Consider the following 13,310-nt stretch of genomic DNA (forward strand, 5'->3'; position numbering starts at 1 on the left):
ATTTGTTCTTAGTATTGGAAGAGTACACAGATTTTTATGTTTATGAAAGGATCGAGACATATTCTAAATATGAACATCTGAAAATTTAGACTTTCTGTTGTTCTATAAATATAAAATGAATGGAATCATGTTTTACATGATAGTTATGCAGAGAAATTGTTATTTTCAAAACTCCTTTAAAATTTTAATTGACATAAACTGAACTACCTTAATTCAGTTTTTAATAAAATTTATCGTATTGCTCTTTGCAATCTTAACTGGAATTTTATATGGAGAGAATTTTGAGATTTTGCGTAATAGAATATATTTTTAAGTGAAATGTATTTGATACTCTATAAAATCAAGTCAACCTGATGTGAACCTATATAAGCTGAATTACCTTAACTCGGTTTTTAATAAAATTTGTCTTACTGCCCATTACAATCTTAACTGACATTTTATGTAGAGAGAATTTTGAGATTTGGTGATATACAAATTGCATATCTCTTTTAACTAAAATGTATTTGACAATCTATAAAACAAAAAATCAACCTAATGTGAACCTAATGTGAACCTATATAAATATGAAATGAATGGAATCGTGTTTTACACAATAGATATGCAGAGGAATTGTTAATTTTCAAAACTCCTTTAGAATCTTAACTGACATAAACTGAACTAACTTAATACAGTTTTTAATAAATTTTGTCTTACTTCTCTTTACAATCTTAACTGAATTTTATATAGAGAGAATTTTGAGATTTAGTTTAATATACAAATTGGATATCTATTAACTAAAATGTATTTGACAGTCTATAAAACCTAAAATCAACCTGATGTGAACCGAATATGAAATTATACCAACTGGACTACCTTAATTCAATTTTTAATAAATTTTATCTTACTACTCTTTACGATCTCAAATACATTTTATATAAAGAGAATTTTTAGATTTAGTATAATATACAAATTGAATATCTCTTTTAAGTGAAATACATTCGACAATTTATAAAACCGTAAATCAACCTGATGTGAACCTTATATGAACCTATATCAACTGAACTACCTTAATTCAATTTTTAATAAAAATTATCTTACTGCTCTTTACAACCTTATATACGTTTTATATAGAGACAATTTTTGAAATTTAGTGTAATATACAAATTGAATATCGCTTTTAAGTGAAATGCATTCGACAGTCTATAAAACCGTAAATCAACCTGATGTGAACTTGTATCAACTGAACTACATTAATTCAATTTTTAATAAAATTTGTCTTGCTGCTCTTTACAATTTTAACTGACATTTTATATCGAGAGAATTTTGAGATTTAGTTTAATATACAAATTGAATATCTCTTTTTAAATGAAATGTATTTGACAGTCTATAAAACCGAAAATCGACTTGATGTGAACCTGATGTGAACTTATATCAACTGAACTACATTAAATAAGTTTTTAATAAAATTTATTTTACTGCTCTTTATAATCAAAATTAATCTGTCAGAATTGGTCGGTTCTAGATCAAATGCTCAGCAAACGCCAAAATAAACGCACCACAAAAAAACCCTTTATGATACTCATTTTAATTGTCTAATTTATCACAATTAAATTAATTATGAGAGAATCATTTGGCAAAAGAAAAATGAGAAAATCAATGAAAATTATAGAAATCTGCAATATCATATGATATTTCCTATAGCTGGAATTATTCTTTAAGCTTTCTTTTCATATACCTGTAGAAAAACTCACACTATAGAATATAGATAACAAAAATGCAATGAACTAGTAAAATTTTAGCCAATAAGTATAACAATTGAACTGTTATTAGTCTTTGCATAAAAAAAGTTGGTATTGCCCAACACAAGCAAACAAGAAAGCCAAATATTCCTCGTATACACATTTCAACAAACACATAACATGCAATTTAAGATTCAATAAACCCAGCCATTGATTTGTTATTTTTTTTTTATCTTATAAACCAACCAAATGCACATAGCCTAAAAAGATAAATCCTAAATCTAGAGATGTAAATCGGAAACTCTAATTTTTCACAATCTGCAGCTTCAAATTTTATCTTCAATCCTTGCTATTAACGATTCGAACTCAGCTTCGGACTACAGTATGGCAGTAGGATTAGCCATTACAACAAAATAGAGCAATACAATGGAAGAATTACATCATCGGTGAAAGAAGCAACAGATCAAACAAATGGTGATTTTTTTTCCATTTGAATGACTAGTATATATATAAAGAATAAATTGCATATATCAATTGAAGTTGTATTTCCGATTCTCTTTATCTCTCTCCGGCCATGGATCTTTATCTCTCCAGCGGTAGGTGACCAACGCGCCGCCGGTCCGACCACCGTGGTCCGACTATTATAATAGCGCTGGAGTTATCTTCAGTTTTTCTTTTATGTTTTAGTTAAGAAGAAGTATAAATATTCTCTTTGTTTTACACGGTTTCATGTCAGGGGTTATAATTGTCCTATTTGTTATATTTTTTAGTTTATTTTGGGTTATGAGAGAATTGTGCAAACTTTTCTATTTTATTGAGAGATTACTGCAAAAACCAAAAACCTGAGGTACAAACATTAGATAGGACCACTTTTGGGGGATTTGTGTAGATTACCCTTTTTATGACTGTCCGAATTATTCACTCTTTCCAAAAAATTTCTAAACTATAATTTCTATCCTAATTATTCATAAAATAACTTTTTTATAAATCAACTGCCCCTGCATTAGTCCAGAACTGTTTTCATCAACTTTATTAACGCGACGTGCCATCTGAAGTCTTATATAAATACCGATTTTTTTTTATTTTGTCATGAATTACCGCTTCATAAAAAATTAATGGAAACGATTGCGTATATAGGGCTTTATTTACCACGCCACATTGATAAAATTGACGAAACCGGCGTATAAATAACAACATAAGCAATCAAATTATTAAATAAAAATTCAGAAATAATTGAGATACGGCTTAAAGTTTAGAGATAAAACAGAGATAAAATATTCCAAAGACTATCACTGAAAATTAACAGTATTTCTTGAAGCTTCAATCCTAAAATTACCATACAGCACTCAATAGCTGGGCGACAAGGCATTAAATTAGTTTGTTATTCTTGTCATATTGTTGTTCGCTATTCTTATTGCTTGTTACTACCAACTTTTGTCATAACAATAAGTTCGTTGCCCACATTAGTTGATGAAACTGTTGTTTGTTTTCAAGTTAAAATCAAGTAATGAGATGACATTAACCCAGCAGTTGAGGTCTTCAAGAGCTTACTTTAGTACAAATCTGTGGGCTCCTTATCACATGTAAGAGCTACCTTAAACGACATGGATGGATATGTGCAGGGTTTAAACTGTATCAGCAAATTTGACTTAATAGGACTTGCCTTTGTAATCATGTGCTCATATTAGCTTAGGAAAGGGATAAAGAGTTAAAAGCTTTTGGCGTGCACCAACTGATTCTAGTACTATCGAATTAAGATTCTTTAGTGTTAGTGGCTTTCCCTTTAACTTTAAGTTCTTTGTCTTGGAATCACGTTAATTATAGTCCAACTTCAAAACGAAGATAAGTTGGTAAGACACTTTTCTGGTTTAAATGAGATTGCGTGTTCGAACCGTATTCATGATATATGCAGCCGTTTAAAATTTGGGATCAGAGTTTTGTCTTTCGTAAGAGATTTATCCGGCTCGAGCGAGAATTAGTCTGAATATAAAGGATTTAAATGCCGTTTCATAATTAAAATGAACGCGTTCATGATAGCTCATGGTCAAACTATTTTTAATTGTTGTCCACCTTGTCTTTTTAATATATGGTACTACTATTACTACATGTGGGTTGCTCTAGTTCATGGGGCAAATGTTTGAGGTGGAAGTTCATTTTGGGTTATTTAGACCCATTAGTGTAAAATCATAAATTTCCATATTCAAATTAATTTTTTGATTAATTGAAAATTTAACGGACTGTAAGCTATTAAAAACATACCCTTACCTTTATCATAAAGATGACGAATTTTCACAAACATAGATGAACATAATTATGAAGGTTCGATTTTTTTTAATTCTCATAAATTAATACAAAAATCTAAATTAGATTTGCTCTCTAATTGGCTGATAAAATGATCCTATAATTGAAATAATTAGTAGTTTAATCAATTTTACGTTCATTTTAATTCATTTTCATATATGATTTCTTTCATATGGGATTCATTAAATTATGATTATCCACACATTATGGTCAGAGGCGGAGCCAGGGCATATGCCCTAGAGAGGTCTCTGGCCTCTTAATCTTTTTTTCTTTCTTTCAAATTCACTGTTTCATTTTCTTAAATAATTAATTCTTAAAATTTCTATATTTATATACTTGGCCTAATTTCTTTTCTTCAAAAAATCCCTCCAATTTTTTCATAAAAAAAATAGTGTTATAAAATTTTAAATTTTGTATAGTTAGCCCTTCTTAATTTCTAATTGTGGCTTTTTAAAATGAGAACTTTAATTACATGACAGACAGGCATATAGCCTGAAGGGGTATCCGGCCCCGTAATTTTTTTTCTTACAAAAATACCCTTCAATTTTTTTATTTTTTTTAAAAAATATAGCTATTTTTATATGTTCGCACCTTCAAAAAAAATTATATAATTACGTCCCCCCATTTTACATAAGCTAGTTCCGCCCCTGATGACAGAGTATGATTTGCCTGTGGACCTTATATGTACATATAGTGGAACCGCAAGAAATGACTCGTTTGAACTAAAATCAGCACACAGTTGTTATGACGAGTCAGGTGGGGCATTGTATGCAAGAATTTATACATAAATTGACGTGCTCCAGTACATGAATTCTATCTTCCCTACAGTGTAGAGATAAGTTTTGCTTCGTCCCAAAATAGTGGACGATAAAGCAGACACTGACGAAAATAATGGAGTTTGTTTTATGAATTCATTGACTTCTGATTTAATTTCACTGTTTTTACTTTTATTAAAATGTTTGTTCACATCTTCTTCTAGCAGAAAGTTATTTCCTATTAATCTTAATTATAGTTTAAGAACGACTTAGAAAACCATAATTTAATTATCCCCTAAAGTTGTATATAAGTGGTGGTCAATCAATCTAAAAATTTACTATAAGATGTGATTAGTTCGTTAATTTACAAATTATGGTCAATTAGTTTTAATTTTACATATCAACATGTACTGCAAGTTCATTCATGATCTAATAGAACAAATCGATGCTAATTATCAATAATGAATAAGTTTATAAAATAATTGAGTTAAAAAAATAATTTTTAAATTAAGGCTTAAATGCACCAAAAATCATCAATTTTCGCGTGTTTTTAGTATTTAATATTATTTTTAAATTTTGGCATTAGCATGAACTTTCAAAATTTTGCAATTAAGATGTTTTGGATGTGAAACGGCACCATTTTCGATTCAAAACAGCGCCGTTCGAATGTAAAACAACACCATTTTTAGGAACCGCAACCGTGGTCTTAATTGCAAAAATTGAAAGTTCGTGTTAAATATTTTAAAATTAAAAGATCATGTTAAATACAAAAAACACGCGAGATTTGGTGATTTTTAGTGCATTTAGATTTTAAATTAATTGATAATGATTAAAACATTAATATTGGAAGTAGTTACTTAATATTAAAATGTGTTTGGTTCATTATTATTAATGATTATGGAAATAAGAATTATTTTCAATAATGTTCTTTGGTTAAAAATATAAATAAAAAGTAATTCAATTATTTATTTTTTTAGGACTATTGTTATTTCACCTTTCACCTTTTATCTTTAATTAAACATATTTTACCAAACGTGACAGACTATATATTTCAACCTTTCATTTTTCAGCATAAAAAAATTAACTTTTTATTTTTATATTTTACAACTCAAATGTCTTATTCGATGTCATTTTAGTCATTTAGAACGGTCAAAACTAGATTATATTTTATGAAAAAAATGTATAAAAACGGAATTAAAAGTTTAAAATGGCTAGAACGTGAAATGTTATATTTGATAAAATTTGTTTAAATAAAAAAACAATAAAACCAATAAATCTTAAAGAGAATCTAAATCACATAATTAATTGTATAGTCACAAGATAGAGTTCGATAAAACAATTGTAAATTGATTATTCGTTTGTATAATATACTAGTTTGTATTGAAAATGCTATAGTCAATAGTTCAATTATATGTTAGTTGAGAGCTATTAATTTATTGAGTCTGCAAGTATACTATTATATGTTGGTTGAGAGATTCCAGTGCGAATGGGTCACATGCATTGGTGTTTATATTTCAACATAAATCATCAACTGCTATAGTCAATAGTGCCCCACTCTTTCTGCGATTTCTGGACCACTAAATCAATAAAACTATAATTATTGTGTTATAAACAAAGCTGCAATGTCCATACTATGAAATGAGGGGAAGTTCTTACCTAGATCCGGTACATGGAAAATTCATGGACCTATCCAATAAGGTGTTAGAGAAATGAGAAGAAAGAGAAAATTATGATAAAAGAGAAAAAATTATGTTAGATTTTCTAACACCTCATTGGGTAGGTGCATGGAAAATTCATGGACCGGGACTAGGTAAGAATTTTCCATAAAATGAGTATCTCCAATAAATTTACTATCCAATTTTTTTATTATATAGTATTATTTTATACAAAGAATTAATTTGTTTTCCTTTTTAATACAAAATGAAATTAACTAAAATAAATAGGTTTTTGAAATAAATGAATTTTATTGAAAATTTAGAATCCGTTTAAATTGATGAATTTTGAACGTCACAAAATTCATATAATTCACTGGTTTGACCAACATTCGTGGGATTTCACTAGAATTCATCGTTTTGGTACATAAAAAAAAATCAGAGAATCTACGGATCGTAAAAATCCATCATTTTTCAAAATTTCTTATTTAATATTTCATCCCTTATAGATTTCAAAAACAATCAATCAAAACTGTGTACATTTTTAATCATAAAATAATGACTAGAAAACATGAAGATTCAAGAGTGATACATCCATCCATTTTCAACGGCTTATTTAATATTCATAAAGTATTTCTTGAAGTTGCAAAAGGATGTTACAATCAATTAATTAATAAATTGCCCCACTTGGAGCCTTAACATTTATCATGTTCTTTTGACTACTTTTACGCCGTTATGATCATATCTAAATCTAAACAATGAATACTAAAATTAAAGCGTTCGCTGCTTCAGATTTAATTGGAAAAAATGACAAAAGGGTCACTGTGTGATCCAAATACCTTGCTTTTAGTCTAAGTTTGAAAAAGAAGAATAATAGATGGCGAAAATATATTTATTTAATGTAAACATTTAGTATAAACAAAGTTTCAAAATAAATAAGTAATTTATATACAAAAAATAAAAACACAACAAATACACAAGAAAAACTATATCATAAAATCAAATCAAATAAAATAAAATTTCTAACAATATGATTTTTCATTTTGAGTTTCGAATTCGAAATTCAGTATCTTTTTCTTTGGGAATTAAAAAAAGTATAACTGTAATTGAGAGAAGAAACATCAAGAAATTAAAATTTAACTAATATTCAACTAAAAAAAATTGTTCTTCATTTCAAGAAATTAAACTAATAATCAACCATTGCAGTACTCTTCTCAAATATCCTCGCAGGAACAGCAAACCTAGCCGAGAAAGAACGAGACACATTATCAGGATCAGACCACATCGAAGAACCCTGATCAAAATTCTGCGAATAATTGTAAGCATCATAAGAAAAATGCATCCGATCAGCGCTACTCGACGAGCAATCGAACAATCTTTTTTTCTCCCTCATTATTTTTCGCCACAGGGATCGCCATATTGGAGCCGAACTGCTTTTGGGTTCGCGATTTACCAACACATTGAAGGAAACATTTATCCGATCATATCTTCGAGTGTTCGAGTAGTATAAGGTATCCATGTCGTTGAAGTTGCCAGAATTGCAGGGCCAGCTTCTAACTTCCATGTCTGAGAGAGGTTGAAAATTCAAGATTTGGGTGTGTGTGAGAGTATGAAGGTTATAAGTGACAGCTTTGATAGGGTTTTAGTTTTATATATAGAGGACTGGGGTCAAGGTTGGATGGTCTTAATGCTATTGCTAGGTATCTATATTTATTATTTAAAGTTAAGTCGAATTACTCTCAAGCCCATAATAAAAATTAAAGTAGCAGTACTTGAATTTGTTCTTTCTTTATCTATTTATCACGTGGCTCAACCGTGTTGTTCACTTTCAAACAAAGGAAGTATTTTATAAAGGGAAAGGACTCTAAAAAATAAGGGTAATCTACATAAATCCCCTAAAATAGTCTCTTCCTAATGTTTTTACCTCACAAAATAAAAATATGCGGAAATCACTCAAAAAAGAAGAACAATTTTCACAAATCCCTCAATACCCCAATTAAAGATAAATTTATAACAAATAAAACCCCTATACCCTTGCACATGTCACCATTAGATCTACAAATTTCTACTCTCAATTTACTACTTCGCTTTGCCCGACCGTCGACCACCAACCACTGCCACGTCTCCGACAGAATATCTTTTTCAACGACAGCAGATCTGTCAAAAAAAAAAACACCTCGGTACCTCCATTTCTTCTTCGGCGTGTCTTTCTTCCATAGTAACAGCATCAACTTTGCCACCCGCAGCTCCGTCAATCTCTGCAACAACGTTCTTCGACCCTCACATCTGTTTCATGGTCTCCGGTAACACAATTTCACCAAATCTGAACATCAATCAGTAGGATATTGAGAAAACTTAAGCAATCAAAGATGAGTAAAGGAGGCACGGAGGCCGGAGCAAGTGAGGGAAAGAAGAAAGGAGCAACTTTCACAATAGAAGCTGAAGAATGTGGAGAAAGAAGCGGAGGAATTACTTAGAGAAGGATTTAAAACGGAGGAGTAATGACTTGAAACGGTGGAGAAAGAGATAGTTATGGTGAAGAGAAGGTTTAAAACGGTAAAGGAAGGGATTGAAACGGCAGAGTGAAAGAATGAAGAGGTGATTAAATTTGAAGGATTGCCAAAAGCTGATGTCGTGGTTGTAGTGGAAATTATTGGTATATTGGTTCCTATTTCCATTGTTAATAGAATTTTAGTACCTAAAGTCAAACATCTTTATTAGTTTTTTTATTTATTTTGTTTTATTTATATTATGTATATCATAACTTATTTGGTAATTTAAATTGGTATTTTATTTATGTAATCAGCCACTAAACACAAACTTCTTTAAGTTAAATGTCATTTCTAAGTTTTAATTATTTGTAAGTTTTTTTTTACTATTTCTGATTTTATAGACTGTCAATTACATTTCACTTAAAAACAGTTATTTAATTCCTATAATAGATTATATCTTAAAATTCTTTATATATATATAAAAAAATCAGATAAAATTATAAAGAGTAGTAAGATAATTTTTCTAAACAAATGAATTAAAGTATTTCAATTGATATAGGTTCATATTAGGTTCACATCAGGTTGATTTTTAATTTGATAGACTATCAAATACATTTCACTTAAAAGAGATATAAATTTTTGTATCTATATCTTCATTATCAGGTGAATGCACTTATAAACAATGGGTTACCGTATAAGTAAAGATATAATTGGGTTATTATGATAATGTTGCATAATAAAGAAATTAGTTTTGAAATTTGATATTAAATTTATTTTAAATTTGAATTAATAATAAGTTTACACCGACTACTACAAAAAGTTTAGATAGTAAGTTGATATTAAATTTATATCAAACTGACATTAAGTTCATATTAAGTTTATATTAAGTTGACATCAAGTTCATATTAAGTTGACATTAAGTTCATATTAAGTTCATGTTATGTTTATATTAAGTTAACATTGAGTTCATATTATGTTTATATTAAGTTGACATTAAATTTATTTTAAATTTTATATTAATAAATTAATTTGATTAGATCAAGTTAATTTTAAATTGATAATTAGTTTACAAAAAATTTACTTTAAATAGTTTATTTAAAACTTACATCGACTTGACATTAAGTTCATATTAAGTTTATAATAAATTGACATTAAATTTATTTTTATAATCAATTTACTAAAAATTATTAATTTACTTTAGGCTATATTGAGTTGACATTGAGTCGACATTTTAATTTACATTAAATTTGTGCAAAACGCCATGAAAAATCTTGAATTTTTTTTTGCAAACTACTATTAGTTTATTTTTAATGGTATAAATTTTTTTAAAAATAATTTAAAAAAATTATTAAATTCCGAATCCTCTAAACCCTATGTGGTATTATTTCAGGTTCACATATGGTTCACGTCAGGTTGTTTTTCAGTTTTATAAACTGTCAATTACATTTCACTTAAAAATAGTTATTCAATTCTTATTATAGACTATATATTAAAATATTCTCAATATAAAATATCAGATAATATTATAAAGAATAATAAGAATTTTTTTATAAAAAATAAATTAAAGCAATTCAGTTGATATAGGTTCATATCAGGTTTACATTAGGTTGATATTTGGTTTTATAGACTATCAAATACATTTCATTTAAAAAAGGTATTCAATTTGTATATTACACTAAATCTTAAAATTTTATTAATATAAAATGTCAGTTAATATTGAAAAGAGCATTAAGGCATTTTTTATAAAATAAATAAATTAAGGTAGTTCAGTTGATATAGGTTCACATCAGGTTAACATCAGGTTGATTTTTAATTTTATATACTGTCAAATACAATACACTTAAAAGAGATATTCAGTTTGAATTAAGGTAGTTTAGTTGATATAGGTTCACATTCAGTTCACATCCGGTTAACATCATATGTTGATTTTTAGTTTTATAGACTATCATATACATTTCACTTAAAAGAGATATTCAATTTGTATATTGCAATAAATCACAAAATTCTCTCTCTCTATATATATAAATATCATTTAAGATTGTAAAGAGCAGTAAGACAAATTTTATTAAAAATTGAATTAAGGTAGTTCAGTTGATATAGGTTTACATCCAATTCACATCAGGTAGATTTTCGGTTTTATAAATTGTTAAATATATTTCACTTAAATTGGAATATTTATAACATGTTTTGTTGGATTAACTATAAAATGCACAAACATAGAAATTTGCTGTGAAAATTATAGATTATGCAATAAAAATTAAATAATTTACTTTCGTTTTTACTATTTATTAAATACAAAATGAAAATGTCAATAAGATTAAAACAAAATTCAAATGCTAAAAACAAATAAATTTCCATTACATAGTCAAAGTAACTTAACATTTTTAATTTAAAAACAAGAAACAGATATCTAATTACTGAAATCTTAAAAAAAATCCATTATTTAACCTAATATCATCATAATAATTATCTAAATCTTCTTTAAAGATTTAAATTCACTAGCAGTAGATGCAGCACCTTTCTTTGGCAAAAAAATTGGACTAATATTAGGCAAAACTCAGCTGCTTAAATTTCTCACGCCTTTCAATAATTTCCCTTACCTCATCATTTCTAATTGCTAACAATTTCCCTTTTCTCATCATTTCCAATCTGGTTCTTCTTGTTGTCTCGCCCATCATTACCAGCCAATTACAATACCTAACATTCATAATCACACAAATTTTAATATTTAAGATGATGAAAAATTTATAGATCTGAAAGTTGAGTTTAATGAGATATATATACCTCAGTAGCTAGATATTCAAGTACGACAGCGAGATAGATAGGTAAATAGTAAAGTAAAATTTCTTTGCCTTTTAGCTTAAATAGGAAAACAAAGGTGACAATTAGGAGAGATTTATAATCAATTAAGCGGTGGGCTAGATTGTGGATCGGATTATGGCGGCAGCGGCGGTGAAGATGAAGAACGAGAGTTTGATGGAGTAGGTGATTATTGTACTGTTGATAATGGGAAGTGAAGAAGATAATGGGGCAAATTATAAAGTGTAAGAGAAACACAATAATAAACATATACTATGGGGAGGGATAAAATAGGAATGACAAATATAAAAAGGTAGTCATGAAAAGAATATTTTAAAATTGAGAGATTTTTGCAAGAAATAAAATTCTGAGTCACTAACATAAACATTTGAGATTTTGGGGGATTCCATGTAATTTTCTCCAAAAATAACTCTAATGTTGCCACTCCGTCTTTTATGGCCCTTCGTATTTTTTGACGCTCAGTTATGACCCTCATATTACTAATAAACCTAAAATTTACACCATTCTCATATTTACGTTTTAAGTAACATTTTGAAGAGGGTGTAAATTTTTAAATTTTAATAACATGATGATTATAATTGAGCCTCGAAAAACAGGAAAAGACCATAAGAATTTGGCTGGTAATATTAGAATATTTTTGAGTCTTCTCCCTTTTATAAATATCAATTCGCTCCTTAGATTTGTAAGATGTGCTCATATCAAAATTAGTTTTTAGTGATCAAATTTTTTATCAATTACATTAAATTAATATTATAAGTTACTTTTTTTAAGAATCAAATATAACTTTATTAATAATGCAAAACAGTTACATTAATGAGTAATATAATAAAGTGATAAAATCATTCCTAAGAGCATCTCCACTCTAGTGCTAAAATACCTCACAATGCTATAATTTAGCATTTAGTATAAAAAGCACATCTCCATTGCACTTCTATTTCATGTGCTAAATTTAGCATATGCTAAACTTTGTGCCAAATTTGTTAGAAAGTTTAGCATATGCTAAATTTTATTATATCTAAATTATTTACAGATTTGCCATCAATAATGATAATCACTTATAAAACTATAAATTTAGCATTTAGTTTAGCATTTTGCAATGGAGCAAATTTTAATAATATGTGCTATATGTAGCATTTTATCTTATTTTATGCTAAAAATAGCATAAAAAATACAACATGCAATGGAGATGCTCTAATGATCTAAAATAAAACAGACATTTTGAATTAAGACATGCGCAGCTTGATTCACACATCACCTCACAAATATAAACATAATGTTGTTACTAAATTGCTATGCTAACTCCACAAAATCACCAACTAAAATATCCACATCCACCAAACTTAAGATTCCTAACCTTCAACACCACCTACATCACATCTAATTCTATAACAAGATGTTGACATCCCTTTAACCAACTTAACGCTTCTTTAATATAATAACTCTAAAATCTAAGAGGTAAAATATTATCATATGTCTAATATTTTATTACACGGGAGTATGTAAATAAAATTTAAAGATAAATTTAATTTATAAGTATCCCTAAAATATATCGTGGCTATAAGATTTTAAATT

At 28.0% G+C, this 13,310-nt stretch overlaps 1 protein-coding gene across 1 annotated transcript; it reads right to left on the reverse strand.

Moving 5' to 3' along the window:
- Nucleotides 1-7,612: 7,612 nt before the first annotated feature.
- On the reverse strand, nt 7,613-7,990 carry LOC126681432 (uncharacterized). Its single transcript, XM_050376974.1, has one exon. It carries the CDS (start codon nt 7,988-7,990, stop codon nt 7,613-7,615), a length of 378 nt encoding a protein of 125 aa, XP_050232931.1.
- Nucleotides 7,991-13,310: the final 5,320 nt, after the last annotated feature.

The sequence above is a fragment of the Mercurialis annua genome, linkage group LG5 (assembly GCF_937616625.2).
Source record: "Mercurialis annua linkage group LG5, ddMerAnnu1.2, whole genome shotgun sequence".
NCBI classification, from domain to species: Eukaryota; Viridiplantae; Streptophyta; class Magnoliopsida; order Malpighiales; family Euphorbiaceae; genus Mercurialis; species Mercurialis annua.

What these genes read in the sequence shown, in the direction of transcription:
- LOC126681432 (XM_050376974.1), bottom strand. Translation starts at nt 7,990, where the DNA reads ATGGAAGTTAGAAGCTGGCCCTGCAATTCTGGCAACTTCAACGACATG.